Raw genomic sequence first — 21,342 nt, forward strand, 5'->3', positions numbered from 1 at the left:
AAAAATTATCCACTCCAAGAAAATAGCAATCATCACCTGTTATCAAAAAGAAAACAGATATGAATGCAATTTTCTTCAAACTCAGATATGGCACTGGCTAATCACAATGCAATAAAAATGCAACACAATAAAAGAGAAACATTTGAAATATTGATTTTATAATTTTATAAGACTGATTTAAACCAAAATATGCATGTAGCTGCTAACTTAAAACTTTACAATTAAATTTTACAAATTAAAGCTTTAGAAATGAGTGAAGTATATAAAATATTATTAAATTAACTATCATAATGATTGAAGTTATATATTTCTCAATTAAATAAAAGAAAAAGTTCTCAATGAACAAAGGAAAAATTAACATCTCTCTCTACTCTTACAAAGAAACATTAAAGTAACCAACATATTTTAAAAGTTACCAATTAATGCTTTATTCTGACGATGATGATGATGATAACAAATTATCTACTCTACATCATTTAAAAGCAGAAACAAGCACAAATCAACCACAAATTAATCTCACCTGATAAGACCGGATAATCGACTGCACGGAGAGATGATGTTCAATAATCTTCTCACTGGGCATAGCTGCAGCAGGCACCATCTCTGTACTGGTGGGTACTGGAGCTCCACCTAATGTAGGTGGACGTATGTAGGCAGAACTAACTCCCCTTGCTGTATTTCGAAAATACACATCCCAAGACTAGATATGGAAAGAAAAAGTTTTCATAAATTAAGTATGCATATATCACAAATGTTCTTAAAATTATCCAAAGAAAAGTATTATAACTTATCATAGAGTAAGTGGCAGAGTATATACCAGTTCTTTAAACTAATAATGAAAATTTATTCAGCTAAGTGACAAAATTCACAAATTCTGAGAATAAATAACTAATAGTAATATAAATCAGGTGCAGAAGAGACAAGACTAACATCAAATAAAGGAAATAAATCTGCAACCAAAAATTTGGGTAAAAAATAATCATACCATGTTTACTTTAACTTCATTCCATAAAGTTGTTATTGACATTTTTCTTTACAAATAAAACTAAAGGAACAAAGTTTTTTTTTTCCCTATACCATGCACAGGACCAACATTCTAAGTAATTTCTACTTCTTTGTTGTCGGCATGAATTTTTTCAATTTTGTAAAATTGTTATCTAGAACTAACTATTATTTAAAACAGTTTGATTTGGCCCTATGCAACTTGAAGTTTCAACAGCTCATTTAAGGTACCTAGCTCGTCTAGAATATACTGAATTTCAACCTAAACAAGTCCTGGTATCCATTTATCCAATATAACTGGTTGTAAATGTTTAAATAGCACAACAATTCTTCAGTCTTATCTAAGCTTTAGAATTCCGCAATTCAACTTGCTTTACACACAAACCAAACTTGTATTTTGTGTAGATTGATATTCTCAAATTAATCCCGAGAGGCTCACTTGATTATACAATTATAAAAGTTTCCAAGGCCCCATAAATAAAATTTGCAACCAGTAGAGTGTGTGCCAATAACATATATACATAAGTGCAGGTATGGTTATGTGGCTAAGAATTAACTTCACAACCACATGGTTTCAGAGTCAGTCTGCTGTGCAGCATTTTCGACAATTTTCTATTATAGTCCCAAGCCCTTTGAGTGGTTTTAATAGATGGAAACCGAATGAAGCTTCTTGGGTGCATGTGTGAGTGCGCAAGCACAGTTCAAGCCTCATTTTCCTGACATCTTGCTAATAGTAAACACTGTCATACAAACGGTGTCCTTCACTTGCAATCTTCTGTGAAAATATGTCTGACTATTGCACTGGTCATGTTTGAAAGGATTAGGGGAAATATTAGCCTACTTGGAAACAGGTAAGAGTTGATGACATTGGCATCCAACCATAGAAAATCTGCTTCAACAAATACAAACATAGAACAGTGGATGTTAAAACAATGATAAAGTGATTCTTGTAGAATATTAGGTTAATATTTGAAAATTGGAAAAAATAGCTAAAACAAAGTGGACCACAGACCAATAAAAATGCTTTCACTCATGAAGTATATGTATTTAATCATCATTATCAGCATCATTTAACAGGTTTTCCATAGCATGGGTTGGATGGCCCAACTGGAGTGGGTGAGCCAAAGATCTGCAGTTTCTACAACCAAGACTCCCTTCCTAACACCAACTGCTTTACAGAGTGTACTGGGTGCTTTTCACATGACACAGGCACTAGTAAAGCCATCAAGTAACTTACATGACAAGACTAATCAACTGAGTGGGAAGTAGAATTGAGGGAGGTGGCTTGATGCTAGGTGATGAAAGGCTCAAGTATGATAAAGGGATAGGAACAGGTATTTGCAGCAGAGAGAGATATGGTTACCCCAGTTGAAAAAGGAAGATGGTGGTTAGGATGTATCAATGTGCACCCTTAAATTATAGGAAGGTGAATATAAGTGGTATGGGTGGGTAAGTAAATGGGAGTGTGAAGGAGAGTGACAGATGGATATGAATGGGGATGAGGGAAATGTAGTGAGTGGTAAACATGATGGGAGCATGATTGATTGTGAATATTAGTTGGAGGGAAAAGTGGAAGAAGTAGGTATGGATCAGAGAGATAGAAGGTGGTAGCAAAGATGTGAAGTAGTGACAGTGGGGTGCAGGAGGGATGAACAGTACTAGGGGCAAAATCAGAGGTACATACAGGTAGAAATAGAGAAAGATGATACAAGGTAGTGGCTTCTGTTGGAAAAATTAGGTGTACAGGGAAAAGGGGAGGTAAAAGGGGCAATCAATGGAAAATACAAAGAATGCATGGAAAAAGGTGGTTCCACAAAGGATGAGTGGTAAGAGTATTGAATGTGCACTGTTCTGTTCTTATAGTTACACCAGCTGGGTAAATAGTACTGTAATCAGAAGAGTGACAGAGGGGAAGATGTTAGAAAGGTGACTTTTTTATGGGAGGGGGAGGGGTTCAAAAGTGTCAGATTGGTTGCAAGGGAAGGCGTATATGCTTTTAGGTTCTCATTTTTGCTTAAGTGTCATTCCATGAGTGGTCCTTCATGAAGCTTAACCTTTAGCACACTGCAAATGCACCATATCATCATACAACTTTTATCCTTGTTTAATGCAACACAATGCCCCTGCAGCTACAGGGAAGAAAACTTGTACGACGCCAGATGTGACTTGGAATAACTTTTATGGTTTTCAACTTCTTACAACTTTTAAAGGAAAAATATTTCATTCTCTTATCTTATTTTCTCAGATCGCTCAGAATGATTTAAGATACGACAAGGATAACATCTTTTTCTACAGTAAGTTTAAAACAACGATCTGTGCACTACAGGGACCTTCAGCCAATTCAAAAACCAATATGTATTCAAGAATTTGTAATTTCTTCTGAGATCATGGTGTTTCAGCTGACTAGAATCCTTTTGCTACATCGCATGGAAACGAGGAGAATGATGGAAGGAGTGGTGATGTGAAAAATGCTATCTGGCATCTGGACAAATTTATTGCTGTGGCAAGAAAGAAGTTTCCATCGTGTTATTGCTGCTTGTCCATCACAGCCAACACAAATTTTTTGAAGGAAAGAATGGCAACCCATTCAAGATCATTATGAGGAACAAAATACTTTCACTACATTGAAATAGTTAATGAAACTACTGTTGGGAATATATTGTCACCTCCCTGAACATATCATCTGCAAACAGTTCAAAACAGGGGAATCAAATGAGAATGTGGGAAATTCTATTAAGGAAAGTACACATTTAAATATGAAAAAGGTGGTACAAAAACCAAAGTGCTACCAGCAGTGTGTGAAAAAAATCTGATAGAATAACTATTTGTACTTGTAAAACAAATATCGGATGGAAATATGTACATGAGTAACAACATGGACAAATCATAGATACATGAAGATCAAATAGTTGAACCTTGCTTTGTCCTGATATGACAAGTCATGAAAACTAAGTTTGACAAGGAACTTTAGACTTTCATAATGCTATGAATTAAATTTGAGAACTTTATTTTGCTTTTGTTTTATTTTGGTGTTTAAGTTAAATCAAATTTGTTGTGATTAACAGCCTTAGCAATATTTTCATGTGAATTGGACAAGTTACAGAATACTTTTGAAACTATCAGAGCACCTTTCATACTTTTTGTACACTGTCACTTCTGGAACACAGTGTCAGCTCAAATTACAATTTGAGTTTGTATACTTTCACAATTTCATTTTTACAAATGCAGCAATCGTTTTCGATTTAAACTAGTGTCTGAAGAACAATTTTTCAGACAACTTTGCTTTGAAACATGCTCAGTACAAAAAAGGCAAATTTTTGCAGGTTATGCCCAGAACATAATTTGTTTGTCAACACAAGATACACTTTAACTAAAATTTTGTTGGGAATTGTAACCCTCCCTTTCTTCTATTCACATGTGCATTTCCAACACACAGGTTTTGTTCTTTATGGGGAAATTAGGGATTTCACCCTCCACATGTCACATCCAGAACTTATGTAATGGCCACTGGTTTTCTCAAGAGTAGAAAATCACCAATCATGTAGGAGAATAAAATACAAAAGTGTATGTAGGACAATGGAAACTGCAAGTACTATAATTTACAGTAAGCACTCAGACTTGAAAAATAGATTTGAAATGAAGCTATTTTCATTTGAAACCATTGTGTCTAACATAGTACAAACCACAAAACATTTCAACAACACTTTTTCCACTTCTCTTACATACATCCACCAAAATCAAAAACTTCAATTGTTCCAATCAAACAAAGCAACTGCTTTCAGCAGTACCCCCTACTGATGACCATGTCTCATGTAAAACTCCCAAAAAAGTGACTGTATTACTATCTGTTGGTGTAATCAGACTTAATAGTGAGGGTAAGTAAGTGTAAACCTGTATGCATGTGTGTATACATGTAGTTGCAAGAAATAAGTCATGCCTGCTAAGTAAAATTGGGTCATCTGCATCACAGGCTTCCACATTAAGCTGGGTATATCAGGTTACAGGTTGTTCACAAATGGACCAGCATAACAGATTACAGGTTGGTCACTCTTAACATTCCACTCACTTTTTTTTCCAGTGTTTACAAGCCTCTCCATTTTTATGGCTCTGTAAACCACTGTCATCTTCAATCTAGTTGAAACCTTGCACCAATTACAGGTTTGGTCTACAACCCTCACTAGGTTGTCCTATAGGAACTTCCAGCTGTCTTCTATGCTTTAACCCTTTAGCATTCAGATTATTCTGCCAAATGCAATGCTTATTTATTCACATTGTTTTGAATTAGTCATACATCATCTTACAGCTTTGAGATTCTCATGAAGTGATGGCTAATTTTTTAGATGGGCATTGTAAGGTAGGTATGAGAGGTTGCATCTGGCTGGTTTGAGCATAAAACAGGTAGAATATTTAGGCCAAATATGGCCAGTTTGAATGCTAAGAAGTTAAATCTCTATCTCGTTGCTTCCATCAGATACTTCAACTTGTACATTTCTAAAGTTCTGTTTGATGGACCTTAAAGCTTCCATATCTTCCTTTTCCAAACTGATTGTTTTCTAAGCCTGCCAAGCTCTAAGTCCTAAATTGCTAACCATTAGCCTGTGTTGGCTTGTACATTCTGCCCAAGAGGAAAAACTTAAGTGTCTATAACTATCTGTCCATTCCATTACCTGGTCAGAATTAGATCTATTTAGCTTGTGTGTTCATGAGATTAATAGGTGATCAGGTGAATTTAGTGTTACAAATGATCAAGTCTTTAGTGTCAGAGAGTTCTTGTAGCCTTATTACCTCTTTGTTCCTCAAATCAAAGCACATCGTGAAATTCATCAGAATACTGTCCAACATGTCTCTTGAAATCACCAACCATGACAATAAAGTCACTACTATTCATCATTAACATAGTCTGCAAATTGGCCCTCACCATCTTCCAGCTCAGATTGCGGAGCATATGCAGAGATCAATATCACTGTTATATTAACTAAGGTTAGTCTAAGCTCAATTATCCTACTACATACTTTTACTACTTCAATTACTTTTCTACACACTTCTCTGCCAATAGGATGCCTACTCCATACACAATGTCACTGCTGCTGCTAACCCAGAAGTATTTATTATCTTTGTTCCTTGATAGTGAAGAGATTGTTTAAAGCTTGTCTCCATTTTACTTTTCACACACAAAACACATCTAAAAGTCTGCCAAATTCCAAAAATTTATCTACAGAAAGACGTGCCATAAATGGAAAATTCCAGAGAGTGCCCAGGTTCCTTGGAAATGCACAACTGTTACAAGTCAATTGTTGAAAGTGATGTCACACACCTAAGGTTTTGCTTGTCCAGCCCCATTAATTAGGCCTCAGTTTATCACCATGAAATGTCATAGCAACAAGTCTTGTATGCATTACCACATCCTTTATACTCTACAATGATGAAAATGTTGAAAAGAACTGCATATACTCTTATGAATAATCATGAAAAGAAAAAGAGAAAGCATTTCTGTTTATCAAATATTACAGAGTCAAGTTGTTGGAAAAACCCAGTGTAATTGTGAAGTGTCTGATTGAGAGGTTTGCCATTGAAATGATCGTTATATTTGACCTTCAGAAATAGGACACTGAAATCCTATGTTGAAAGTGATGAACAGAAGTTAATGAAAAACATTGCATAAAGCAAAAATGTAAATCTTGATTATGCAATGATGATGCCATCAGTGTCAGAGAAAATGGAGTGGTGTGACCTCGTCAAACAAGACATCACAGTGCAGTACAAAATCAAAGAAACTGCTACAACTAAAACCTTTTAGCAAGTACATCTTGTGGCTAGAAGAACTGTGTATAAAAAGGTTATCGAACTCTGGTGTTTGGTGCTTTATTTATTATTTTTATACAAAGTAATCTTTTTTGGTGCATATCAAATGAATACTATACAAAACAATTTTACTTTAAATCCTAATTTCACAATTTTTCTTTTTGTTAAATTTTACTCATCTAGTCAAATTTTTAAAATAGCAGACATGGAAGATATGTTTTGTTAGAATTATTTCACCACCTTATAACGTGCCATTTTCACTTTTTAGCTATACATAAACAATACTTCCTTCATTTCTTTAAAATTATAACTGCTTTTAACAACTGTCTTAAATTGTTTCAAAGTCTTATTGTTAGAATTATATTACTATTGAGAGTATCCATTTATAAAACTGAGAAGAAAGAGTTAAACTTCAATATTACCACACTGTCATTAATCTATTAGTTTCTGCCTTTCTTGTGTTTAAGAAAAAAGAAGAAAGGAATGGCTTGATCTTCACTATTTGTTCAGGGAGATTTGGCTGCTAATTCTAGCCAATTGAGTGATCACTCAAATTTTAACTTTTGTGAACTAACATCAAAGAGGAAACACACTTGTTAAAATTATTCCTATATCTTTGAACTGATAATCTTTTAACAATTATTTCACTATTTTTTTTAACAATTATTTCACTATTTTTTTTAACAATTATTTCACTATTTTTTAACAATTATTTTACTATTATTTATTTCTATCTTATGTTCAAATATCATTTCACTAACTGGAAAGATTTAAAAAACATGCAGTGTTGTAGATAAAACACTTCTGACCCCAAGCACAAACAATTACCAAGTTTTTTTTGTACACACAATACAGGATAAAACAGGTGCAGCAAGGCCAAATGGCTACAGAGATCCTTCCCAGTCATGAGGTTCCAGATCGATACCAGTGCATGGTATATTGGGCAAGTGTCTTTACCATAGTGAGTCGTTCACAAGGTGGGTTAGCCCAAACCTTGAATGAAACTGGATAGATGGAAACTGTACAGAAGTCCATTGGAGGAATTAAACCTGTAATTCAAAAGGTCCCTTCTTGCCACACATTGCCATGCTGATTTTGCCAAGTGCACATATTCCTGTCGAATACTCACCCACTAATATGCTAATTCAATGAATGGGTAACTAAGACTGACTGAACATCTGAATATTCATCAAAACCATTGTTCATTTAACATCTGTGTTTGCTATTTGAGCAGAATTGAACAGGGACTTATTTCTGGCCAGCATATTACAGCTGGATGCCATTCCTGTAGTAAACTCTTACTTGTTGTTTCAAGTAGGGGATTTATATATATATATATATATATATATATATATATATATATATATATATATACCACTAGTCTTCAAGAGCTTAGTGATTAATTGTAATATTTAACAAGAAACAAGCAATGTAAACATCATATCACTATTTTAACCAGACAAGCAAAGTAGTGGAATGTGAACATTTGAGCTCATGTGCACTTCTTATGTGTCCATAGCTTACACTGGGTACATCTTATGGAGTTTCAACCTATGCCTTTTCTACAGATCAAGCAGGGCCATCTACCTGAAGGGATTTGTGGTCTGTCTGCCTTCCTACTTATTAAGACTGTGGATTTTGCTTGGTTGACTCTAAGGCCCTTCAATTCTAGACCTTGCTTCCATACCTGAAACTTCTCTAGTTCTGATAGTGACTCAGCTACTAGAGCAAGGTCATCAGCATATAGAAGCTCCCAGGGGCATCCTGTCTTGGATTCCTCTGTTATTGCCTAGAGGACTATGACGAATAAGAGGAGGCTGAGGACTGATCCTTGGTGGACTCCTACCCAGAATTCTTCACTGTACTTGTTGCCAACCCTCACCCTGCTACATATATATATATATATATATACATATATATATATATATATATATATATATATATATATATATATATATGGTGTATGCAATTGAGACAGTATTAAATTTAAAAAGTCATCTAGGTATCATACTTGATGTATATACACTGTCAATGTGCCAGTAACAGCAGTATTCGTCTTGAGGCAACATTTCTGATGGCCTTGCTGTGTTAAAAAGAAAAGTATTGACAGGAGACAAAAGAAAAATCATCCCAGTAGCAGCTCACTTAATTACTAGGTGCATTTCAGCCTTTTTAATGACATACATGCAGTTAGCGAGAGATTCTCACATGGGTGAGAATTTCTCACTGATATAGGAAACATTGAATAAAATGTTTCATATTATGAATAACTGCCTGGTTGAATGAAATTCTGGCATATGCATTTGAAACAGTATTAAATAAAATAGTCATCTATGTATCACACTTGGTTATTTTAGTTTTAATAATTTCCTTCTACCAATCCCACAGAACTTGAGAGCACAAAATTACCAAGCATATTCATACAGCCATGCTTATACCTATATATCATCATCATCGATTAACATCCGTTTTCCATGCTGGCATGGGCGGGACGGTTTGACTGAGATCTGGAGAGCCGGCGGCTGCATCAGGCTCCAATCTGTTCTGGAAGAGTTTCTACAGCTGGATGCCCTTCCTAACACCAACCACTCCAAGAGTGTAGTGGGTGCTTTTTACATGCTACCAGCACAGGAGCCAGTAAGGCAGGCCTAGCAACAAACACGTTCAGATGGTGCTTTCTAAGTGCTACCAGCACAGAAGCCAGTCAGAGGAGTATTGGCATTAATCACGATTGGTTGGTGTTTTTTTATGGGCCACCAGCACAGTAGCCTGTCAGGCAGACCTGGCTTCGACCACGTTCGGATGGTGCCTTTGATGTGCCAGCCAGAGGGCACCGGCCAGAGCTACAATATTGGTTTTACTTGACTGAACAGGTTTTCTCAAGCATATATATTGCCCAACACATCAGGAAGCTATCAACTACTTGTAGTTTTCCCCCCTATAATTGCCTGGAGGACTATAAGGAATAAGAGGGGACTGAGGACTGATCCTTGGTGAACCCCTACTTTTACTCAGAATTCTTCACTATACTCATTGCCAACCCTCACCTTACTGACAGCGTCCCTGAACAGAGCTTGTACAGCTCTTACAAGTCACTCGTCTATTCCCAGTTTCTGCACTGACCACCAGATAAGGGATCGGGGGACCCTATCAAAGGCTTTCTCCAAGTCAACAAAAGCCAAGTTCAAAGGTTTATCTTTGGGTCTATATTTCTCCTGCAGATGCTGTATGTATGTGTGAGCATAAATTATCACATACATGCATATATAGAAAACCTTTTTATACATAAACAAAGAAACATTCATTTTACAGTCCAAAGCAATGATAAACTTAAAGTATCTCAATAGAAGATTTTTAAATGCATACAAATATCTATATATCATTATCATTCTTTTTCATGTCTACTTTTCCAATTTCACATGGATCAAATGAAATTCATTTAAATTGATTTTTCTATGGCTAGATGATCTACCTGACATCGACCCTCACCTGTCTCCAAGCAATGTAATATTCCTCCCTTGTCCTCTGAACATGAAAAATAATAACCAAACAGGCTTTCATCCTGAGATCATTTTTTACCACCTCATTCATGGTAGCCCTTTCCTACAGGTATCATTCATTATGAGCCTCAGCAATTGTTTATACAGCTGTCAGTGTCCATTTGCATTACTTTCCCAAATTAGCTTAGTCCACCCTCTTGCACACAGTACAGTTGATACCTCTTTTCCCAGTTTGTGTCTCAGTTCATTTATACTCTTTTATTCAAACACACAAACAACCAGTGAAGAAAGCTCCTTCATATGTCTTCTGCCCTCAAGACCCACATCACACTGCCATCATTATAGTCTGCCTGTCATCTTGAGAGATAAGCTCTTTGTTGCCACAACTTTTGTGTCCACTGTTTAAACTATATAGAATTTCTATTGACACTCTTCCTTTTTGTATACAGAACACAACTATTTCTTTGGTTTTATAGCAACAGTCTAGTCCTCCTTCTTAGAAAAACATTTGCTTTTGCTTTAATGGATCTCAATTTCTGATTTTCTTTCCATAACTTGAATTCTAGCTTCAATTCTTCTACTGATTCTGCTAAAAAAAAGATATATTGTCAGTATGTAGGAGTTCCCACAAGCAGTGTCTTAAATTCCTCTGTAATAAAATAAATAGGAAGGCGCTGAGAACTGAGCCCTGACGTACTTCCCACTTGCACACTAAATTCATTATTTAACTCATTGCTGATTCTCTCTTTGCTAACTGATCTTTCATATATAGCAAGTATGGCTCTCACAAACCATTCATTTATTCTTAATGACCACCAACTCAGAGTGCATGGGACCCTGTCAAAGGCCTTGAGACCAACAAATGCAAGGTATAGGGAAATATTCCTATCCATGCATTTTACTTGTAGCTGTCTCACAAGGAATATGGTCTCAGTGGTGCTTCTTTCCAAGACAAAGCCAAACCCCATAATCCTGTCCCTAATCAATTTTGCAGTAATCATTTGTCACATCACAATCCGGTTTAACACTGATCTCTCAGTAGTTACATCTCTTTAGTGCATCTCCCTTGCCTCTTTAATTTATGATGATACTGCATTGGGTATGACTATCACTTGAATTACTCAAGTGACCAGCCTGTGCCCTACTTTGCAGTGTATTTTAAACATCTCAGCAACTACCCCTGCCAGCTTATTTTCTTTCCCTACTTTCATGTCCTTTATTGTTTTATCTACCTTACTACTGTCAACTTGGATGGCTAGTCCCATTGTTAACACTGTCCACATTCAATAGCTTCTCAGATTAACACTTCCATACCTTTCCTACCAATGTCAGTGAGAATAAGTGTACCATTATCATTTCACATACCAGAATGGGAGCCAGTGCTGCTTAACTGGCTCCCGTACCGGCAGTATGTAAAAAGCACCATTTGAGTGTGGTTGGTGCCAGTGCCGCCTGACTGGCCCCCATGCCAGTGGCATGTAAAAAGCACCCATTACACTCTCGGAGTGGTTGGTGTTAGGAAGGGCATCCAACTGTAGAAACCTTACCAGATCAGATTGGGGCCTGGTGCAACCTCCTGGCTTGCCAGTCCTCAGTCAAACCATCCAACCCACACCAGCATGGAAAGCAGACATTAAATGATGATGATGTCTAACCAAAATTTCAATATTGTCTAGTATACTGTTTAGCAATGCAGAACACTTCATGTCATAAAATGCGTGCAAACTTCTTTTCTGCCTCTCCTCTAGCTACGCATACCTGACATTCAGCTTCTTTTTAACAACTAGGTATTCTCTGCTGCTCCCTTTCTTCCAGTCCTTTCAGGGTTGTCTCTTTGCATTTAAGGTACTTTCTATAGTACTGTTGCAATGCACTAGCCTGCATTTAGCTGGAATCATGCACTAGCCACATGTCTGACATCCCTAACACATTTTCCAGTAAAAACTGCTAGTTTTGTTCTCTATTATGTCTATCTTAAAGTCACAAACCACTAGTCTATATTAGAAGATACTTTCTTCTTTTGGGAAGAATTTGGCATTTACATATATTTTATATATGTATGTATATACATATATGTATATGGGGCTTGCTCTATCTTTACAGATGATTGGCATTCCTTTGTGCTTCCTCCCTGTCAATGGCATTTCTGACTTTCCGTCCATGACCTCTCAGATGAATATTCAATCCAACAGCATGATGTGCATAGTTTGAAGCATAGGTAACTTTTATTTGTGGTATATGACCTTTGTGTGCTGCCAAAAATATCAACATACCCATGAGGTTTGGGTCAGCATGGAACTATACATGAATGCACTTGGCCAACATAACACATAGTGAGACTGAACTCAAAACCATCGCAGCTGTAAAATGAGCATTTTAACCACCCAATCATACCGACATACTGTTTTATAATCTCATATCATGATGCTTGTTTAACGTGGGATTGCAATCACACCTGTTGACATCTGATATACACCGCCATCAACCTCCTTGATCATCACTTCCTCTCCATCGGGTCATTCAGTATTGATATCTCCCATGCTCTATTACCAGCTAATATGCAACAACCATTACCATCTTCTCAATACTCCCAGTACTACGTTTTCTATTTCCCCCGCCGCTAACATATCCACCCAACCATTGTATTTCTACCGTCGTACATTTGTTTCTTTCATTATCTAATTCTGGATTGTCTGTTATTGCCCTTTCTTCTCACCCACAAGATCATGTTGCCCCAAGTGAATAGACACAACCCAGAATAGTTATGAGTCTTTAGTCTTGTTGAATACAAGGCAAATTTAGAAGAGTTGGAGCCACAACAAAATGCACTAAATATACCCTGTAAATTAGTTGGCGAATGAGGAGACAACGTAAAGTCCGGAATCAAGACATCTCTAGTGTTGGTGCCACGATAAAATGAAGCCAGTACACACTATAGAGTAGCCGGTAAGACGACGTGCAGCCAGGAGAGCAGTAATTCCAAATAAGAACTGATTTTGGCGAAAACTAACTTCCAACAAATGCAAGCTAAGAAAACATAAAATGACATACACCACAATACAATATATATAAGTGTGTGTGTATGTGTGTCACGGTTGAAACACTCACATAAAACAGTAAAATATATATCCTGTAGTTGCATTTTTTTGCGTGGGACAAAGCATCTCTGGTGTTTAATTCACCTACCCGCCTATATAGATATTTATTTATGTACGCTGTATGTATCTGTAAATTGCCTTGTATTATGTATTTTCGTGTCGACTTGAAATTGGAGATCATACTTCCACTGACTATAATCATATATGTACAGAGATATCTAGCTCTTCATCTACTGAAACCAAAAAGAGCCGGTGCAGGAATTGGCTCCGATTCAAATCAGCTTCAATCGTTCTCAAGGTGATAAAGACGAAAGAGACGCAAATCTTTCCATAAAGTAGGTAGCAGTAGTCTCAAGGTCAAAGCAATAACCGACGTCAAACACAGTAAGGATGTATCTTCTATGTACGTAACAACGTGCCATTACGTCAAAATGAGCGTAGACTATTATACGGTTAACACTAAGCAAGGAAACAATGCCAATGAACAGTTTACCTCTCTATTAGAATTCTGGTGATAGTATGCATGATAAAACAAATGTAGCATTAACTAAAACTAGTTAAGACATTTATTTATGCTATTTCTATTTTCAAAATGGTAAAAATTCGAACAACAAATAAAATAGTTTACGTTAAATTAACTAATTTAGATATACATTAGATGATAAACTATTGCAGAAATGTTTAAGAGATAGTTACTTTGGGGAAGGATATAAAGTAGCTTATAAGTTAGCTAATAAAATGTTATTTCCAGACGCTTTCCGAACACGAGCATATTTTAATCCAAAGTTTCAGATGTAAATTAAATACCAGCTTCCCACGTGTTGTGTAAAATGAAAATATTTTCAAACTACTAACAGGAATGGGCGGGATTAATATAAACTTCATTGTTGGGATCAACCTAAATAATATATGGAGGATTTTATTATTGTTGATACATTCAATTTACTTATTGAAGCATACTATACACAATGTGAGCAGTAATTGCCCACCACCACCAAGGTATGGTTATTTATTTCATTAACCCGTTATTGATGAGGGCTGAGGTAACCAAGAACGACAACTCTTGACTCAAAGATTAATCTTGTCCAGCAATAAATTTAGACGCCTTTGTAATGTTATAAGAAATTGGTAATATTCGAAATAGAAGCAATTTTAAAACATGCTGCTAATACTTAGCTTAAAACAGATTCTCTTAACCTATTTTAAACATATCTGACGAAGAATAGGTAGCGTCATTCACTTTATGAATCTAGCTTTTAAACGTTTATTTTGAATTAACTATAAATAATTTTAAGTGCTAATTTCATTCTTAAATTACATTCTTCCTTTTCAAAATTTCCGATATTGAGTAATATAGTCACACCTGAACTTATCGGTTAACATTAAGAAATCAATTGATAGAATTATGTAACAACCATGCATATGTAATAAATCTTATACCAAACGGTAATGTTTACAAGGAAGATTATTTCCTAACATACAAGACTATTGACACGTTTCTGTTGTGATATAGATATATGTATATTAAATGTCAAGTAAGATAGGCGTAATAAATTCCTGTTTACATCAACTTTGTTGTTATTTTTTTTTTCAGCATATCATATTACTTCCACTATTGTGAAAAAACTAGCATATCTAGCTCAAGGAGGATTGGTTATAAAACAGAACATATATATATATACAACCTAGAAAATACTTACCTTATGTACACTGTTCGGATCTTTCTGCCAAGCAGAATACATTTCTTCCAAGTAGGAAGACGAGCTCCCATTAAGGAATGGTTCTGCAGCTGCTTGGGTACCATAGTTAATCCGATTTGACTTTGGGATGGAATTTGAAGTCTTGGATTGATGGTTGTGGAGAGTAGTCCATGCCTGCCGCTGGTGCGTGATACGCACAGGAAATTTGAAAAACGTCCTGCTAATGCGGTACATGGTTAAAACGTTCGTTTGATATGAAAATGTCTTATATTGTGAAAGAGCCGAGGATTTATACGACGATCCAGTGTGGCCTTTTCCGTAGCCACTATCGTTGTTGGGTTACTTCGTCGGAATTTGATAGGATAGGTGTTGGGTAGTAAAATATCAACAATATTTACAGGTAACAAATTTACTAATTTCTTCGTCGTGTTGATTTCGATTACCAACAACTTTATTTTTTTTTTTTTATTTTGGAGGAACTTTATCTTTTTCTTTAACCTTGACAGCTATTTGTTAGAGGCATTGTCAACATGGAAAGGTTTATAGGCTAAATCGTTTACTTTAATAACTGACTTTTTAGTCAATTACTCAAAGTTGTTTAAAACTTTGAAATATGACATAAGAACATTAAATATTTTATAAACAATCAATCACGAGAGAAATTTTCGGATCCTCCAATGCTTTTTTTGGTTTAAAAGAGTGAAATATGGCGACGTCGAAAGCCAAAATATTCTGAAACAAATAAGATTTAAAAATCAAGTAGTTATGGAAATAATTACAGGAAATTTCAAACTATTTAATTATTACAAACAAAAGGTAGTTAAAATTCATTTGAAGTATATATAAATAAGTGTATATATATTATAAATTGAATCAAACTTACCTCGGATCTCCTCAAGCGCGGTCATATACACTACCGTCGTCAGCTACACTCTGCCTGATGACGTCATAGCTCTCTAACGGACGCTCTGATTGGTCAACTCAGTGGTGGTAGTTATACATGCAGTTAAGTCAAGTTTCTTTACATCATATTGTTGGTTAAACTTTTCAAAATGTTTGCTAAGTCTCTTCTTTCTTACAGAAATATTTTTACGATTTTTAATTTTATTTACATTAAGACTAAAATGGAGTTTTCAACATTTAGATTCTGAAGAATGTTCTTCGAATAAATGCAGATACATAAATAACATACCACCTGTGAATAACTATTTGGTCTAAGATTTTTTTTTCCCCATTCTTTAAACTTTTTTTAAAAATCTACAAGGCAAAATTAGATTTATTAAATATAAATATTGTCATTATCGTCATCATCAACTTTTCCGTCACTACCTTGTTTTCACTTTGTGAATCTTTACAGAAGACATACTCTTTCAAGATTTTCTCAACAATAGCAGAGAAATGTGAAGTTACAATATTAATGCCCTTCCCCGAAGAATGAATTTAAAGAGCATTGTTTTGCATAACATTATAGCAACATATTAACTGAGAAGTTCTTTGCTCTTTATTTATCTATTTATGCACTTTTTCATATTATGTTTGTGACCCAGTTTAATAAATTTGATTGATACTAAACTATGAGGTATTAGAAACTAAATAAAACCACACATACACACACATACAAATATATTCATATTTCAAAATGTTTTATTGACCCATAGGTTGCGAATGGTTACATTAAAATGCATATTTCTAATAAAGTAAACTTTACACATCTTGAAATGAGAAGCTAAAGGTCAGAGCAATAATTGTATGAGATAGTGTTATGGCATTTAGATTCAATACTAGATGCCAGAGAAAGAACCATTGTTGGCAAATGAGATTAAAATTTGCTATCCCCATTCCACTATCTAAACCCACCAAGCTACATTATATGATAAAGGAAATGTCAGGTAGAGAAAAAAAATGTTATATATTATGTCGGTGGAGTGCATGTGAGGTTAATATAACCCAGGTAAGCAAGAGTGGAAAGCAAAATATTCATCATAATCAATGGTGAATTCATCTGAGCAGTAGTTGTAATTCAAAAAATCTTTTAACCATCAAAAATTCTATGTTGTTTTTGGCCTCCCCTAACTTTTCTCTCAAGTAAAGTTCTTTGAATGTCTTTCATTCAACATTAAGAACATTGGCTAAAACTCTCTTAACTTTGAAATCATTATTCATCATCATCATTATCATCATCATTGTTTAATGTCTGCTTTCCATGCTAGAATGGGTTGGACGATTTGACTGAGGACTGGTGAAACCAGATGGCTACACCAGGCTCCAATCTGACTTGGCAGAGTTTCTACAGCTGGATGCCCTTCCTAACGCCAACCACTCCAAGAGTGTAGTGGGTGCTTTTACGTGTCACCTGCACAAAGGCCAGTCAGGCGGTACTGGCAACGGCCACGCTCAAAATGGTGCATTTTATGTGCCACCCGCACAAGAGCCAGTCCAGGAGCACTGGCAACGATCTCGCTCTGCTATTTTTACTCACTCTATTTCTATATAGAGAGTATAGAAGTTGAATCATTTGTTAATCAAAGTAACCTGTCCTGTTTTTCTTTCTTTCTTTTTTAGATCTTTGATTTTAATTAAACTTCTATCTACCTTAAGCACATTCAATATTTTTATCATACTCAACCTCAAATGTGGAGTGTAGATAAACTGATAAAGTGGTTGAGTATGACAGGCCTGGTAGTTCTAAAATGCACACAGGAATACCAGTGGCAATATTGAAAGAAGTGGTGACGCTAGTTCTTAGGAGCTTGAACCTTGCAGATGAGATGACACAGGAAAATGTTGCATGGCAATATACTATACAGTGAAACCTGTCCAAGAAAGGGAAAATATGCATTAAAAATTATGATGATGAATGAATTATTATTATTATTATATCATCATCATCACCATCATCACCATAATTGTCTATGGTAGAATGGGGAAAACAATAAAGAACCAGCCCTAATTGTTTTTCAGTATTTAGTTTCATTTTTTAGTGTGCAAATTAATTATACCCCCTCACTCCACTGTTGTTACAAAGGAAGGCATGAAAAATACTTGAGATATTATAGTTGATATGTTATTGCAATTAATAGCCTTTAATCTACTTCCCAACTTTAAGCATAATTGTTCTGTGGTTTCATTTGATTGGGTTTAACAATGTTTCTTTTCAAAGCTTTCATTTATATTCATTTGTAGATCTTATCAATATAACTTGTTTGTTCCACCCCACCTGACACTGTTTGTTGTTCCATGGTGTGTGTTTTATTGTATATTTTGGACCCATATGGATAATAAAGAAATCAACATCATCATCATCACCACAACCACCACCATCATCATCCTCATCACCATCATATGAAATAAACTACTTCTGTTAAAGCAAAAGTGTCGTGTTTTCATATCAAATCCACGGAGTGGTAATGATGATATGACAGGTTAAACTAGGCCAATGTGGTGAACATTGATGGAATGAGGCAGGACTATCAACTTATCCTACATGCTAAAAACATGAACCAGATATTCATTTACGAGTGAATAATTGATACAATGGTAGACTTGTGGACTAAATGTTATACAGTATTTAGCTCTGTCACTTAATATCAATCAGTTATAGCCCTTAACAATAAGTTAGTGGGCTTGTGAAAATATTATTATCATTACTATTATTTTTATTGTTATTATCATCATTAAGGTGGTGAGCTGACAGAATTGTTAGGGCACAGGGCAAAATGTTTAGTGGCATTTTGTCCATCCTTACATTCGCACTTCAAATTCCACTAGGGTCAACTATGCTTTCCATCCTTTCAGGGTCGATAAAATACCCCCAAATTTGAGGCCTTGTGCCTATGGTAGAAAGGATTACTATAATTATTATTGAGTAAGAGAGCAGTGCATGCAACCAAAGTGACACTGGGGTAAAATATACCAAGTCCAGTGTACCAATCGTGACTATCCATCTGATAAGGGTACACTAGGCACATGCATCACAACCACCATCAGTGCGCAACATGGTGATCTCATATGAAGATAAACAATGTATGACCTTGCAGGTGGGGCCCAGTTAGAATATTCTTCAAGTTGAGTAACCCATCCCACTCAAAAGGCTCCCGAGTAAGGATTGTTTAAGGATGTTGAATGAAACACACATGTTTCCAGAGGTAAATTATTCAAGCTCCAAAGAATTCCTCTCAACACATAACTATGATGCTCCTCCACTACTTCTGCTCGTGATCAGAGATGCACATACTTGTAGCCACTAAAGGACATGCTCAACCGGTTATGGTCAAACAATTGACAAGCAAATCTGTGGTGTTGAACAGAATATTTGCTATAGCCCATCTTTTACTCCAAGACAAAACATGTACATGATAACACTTCCAATTAATTAAGATCGGAAGCCATGAGAACCAATGCCTGGTACTGCATCCATCCATACATCCATCCATCGTCTCTGCCCATTATTCCTAGGTGGGTTCTGAGGGTTGAGTCCTGAGGCACCTCTTCCATAGGGCCATTACATTTTCTCGCTGCATTCCCAGCATGTCCAACTAAGATTATGACTATTGTCCTGCTATTTCATTTTTGTCTGCCCCAGTGAGCTTGGCTTGAAGAATCCATTTAGTGATGCTTTCCTGTGGTATCCAAATCACATGTCCATAGCACTAGAGCTGTGACCTCTCAAAGCAGAGAAGTAGTGGCTTGACCTGGCAAGATTCCCTGATCTCCGAAATACATGCTCTATTGAACAAGATTATTCCAGAGACCTTTGAAAGAACCCCACTTCAGTCACTTGTATCCACAGTTGTACTCTTTTGGCCATACCCAACGCTTATTATCATATCATCGGCATGAAAACCAAATTGAATTCTTAAAAATATAATATATTGCCTATGAGCTGTACCAACAAGATGTATGAATATAAAAACATGCACCAAATGGAAAATAGAAACTACAATGCTTCACATTGATAATTAATACATTTATAGAGATCACAGGAGAAAGAAAATCCTGCTCAGAGAGACAATACAGAACTGCAAACTTGACTGGATTCAAACTTATATCCAACTGTAACTAATTACATCTTTTCCATCACAATTCAAAAAATATATAAAAAAACAAAGGACAAACATGAAGTATTCTTCTGTTCTAAATAGAAGGCTGTTGGAAAGGGGAAATGGCATGTGAATGGTGCAAAGAGATACAAAATTATATATACAGGCTGTGCAGTTAAGAATCTTGCTTTATAACCACATGGTTTCATGTTCAGTCCTACTGTGCAGCATCTTGAGCAACTGTCTTCTACAAGAGCCCCAACCAATATCTTGTGAGTGAATTTTGTAGATGGAAACTGTGTGGAAGCCTCTTGTGCACATGTATGTATGTATGCATGTATGTATGTGTGTATGTATGTGTGCATGTAGACATGCACACACACACATATATATAGACAGAAAGAGAAGCAGCAGCACCACCATGCAGTGATTAGGAAGAAACATATTTTAGGTTAGTTAAAATATGTTTGTGATATATTTTAACTTTTAAAGGAAAATTCACTGCAGTTTCCATGGACAAAAAAAAATATATTTTATGGTAAAACATGTTAAAAAAAACCATCTCTTCTCAGTGCTTCCTTAGACATGCATTTTTAGCTCTTTAGCCTTCCTCAGTGCAAAACACTAAAGAGAGATAACCTCAAGCAGATTCAAACCATGGCACTAACTAAAAGACAGTCAACATCAGTGACTGAGTTGTGCTAGTGGACCACCTGGTTGGAATAAAAAAATAGCAGCATCAACACTAAATTTTGATTAGGAATAAATGTACTTCAGGTATCTACCCAGGTTTATGTCTTTTTGGTATTTCCCATTGAGGAAGGCTAAAGGACAGGAAACACATTCCTGGGAATCTGCTAGAGGGAAGCACTGGTTAGATATGGTGTTTTTACACCTTTTACCATAAGAGGTAATTTTTTTGTTTATGGTAACTGCGGTGAATTTACCTTTAAAAGTTAAAATATGTCACAAACATATTTCAACTAACATAAAATTGACATGTAGGTGCAGGAATGGCTGTGTGGTAAGTAGTTTGCTTACCAACCACATGGCTCCGGGTTCAATCCCACTGTGTGGTACCTTGGGCAAATGTCTTCTACTATAGCCTCAGGCTGACCAAAGCCTTGTGAGTGAATTTGGTAGACGGAAACTGAAAGAAGCTCATCATATGTATGTATGTATGTATGTATATGCGTGTGTG

The 21,342-nt window shown here is 35.8% G+C and overlaps 1 protein-coding gene and 1 long non-coding RNA gene across 3 annotated transcripts in view; one reads left to right on the plus strand and one right to left on the minus strand.

Annotated features, from left to right (window-relative positions):
* Nucleotides 1-16,037, minus strand: part of LOC106874395 (2-oxoglutarate dehydrogenase complex component E1) — a 58,005-nt gene extending 41,968 nt beyond the window's left edge. For both annotated transcript variants that reach the window (XM_014922120.3, XM_014922119.3), the window contains exons 1-3: nt 15,986-16,037; nt 15,103-15,834; nt 521-700 (exon numbers count right to left, since the gene is read on the minus strand). In XM_014922120.3, the coding sequence (XP_014777606.1) occupies nt 521-700; nt 15,103-15,336 (414 nt within the window). In that variant the 5' untranslated portion in view covers nt 15,337-15,834; nt 15,986-16,037. The remainder of the gene's footprint in view (nt 1-520; nt 701-15,102; nt 15,835-15,985) is intronic.
* LOC128247900 (uncharacterized) overlaps nt 16,002-21,342 on the plus strand; it is a 31,294-nt gene continuing 25,953 nt past the window's right edge. The window contains exon 1 of the long non-coding RNA XR_008264215.2: nt 16,002-16,107. This is a non-coding gene — a long non-coding RNA (uncharacterized LOC128247900). The remainder of the gene's footprint in view (nt 16,108-21,342) is intronic.

The sequence above is a fragment of the Octopus bimaculoides genome, chromosome 5, assembly GCF_046866305.1.
Source record: "Octopus bimaculoides isolate indiv1 chromosome 5, ASM4686630v1, whole genome shotgun sequence".
In the NCBI taxonomy this organism is placed as follows: Eukaryota; Metazoa; Mollusca; class Cephalopoda; order Octopoda; family Octopodidae; genus Octopus; species Octopus bimaculoides.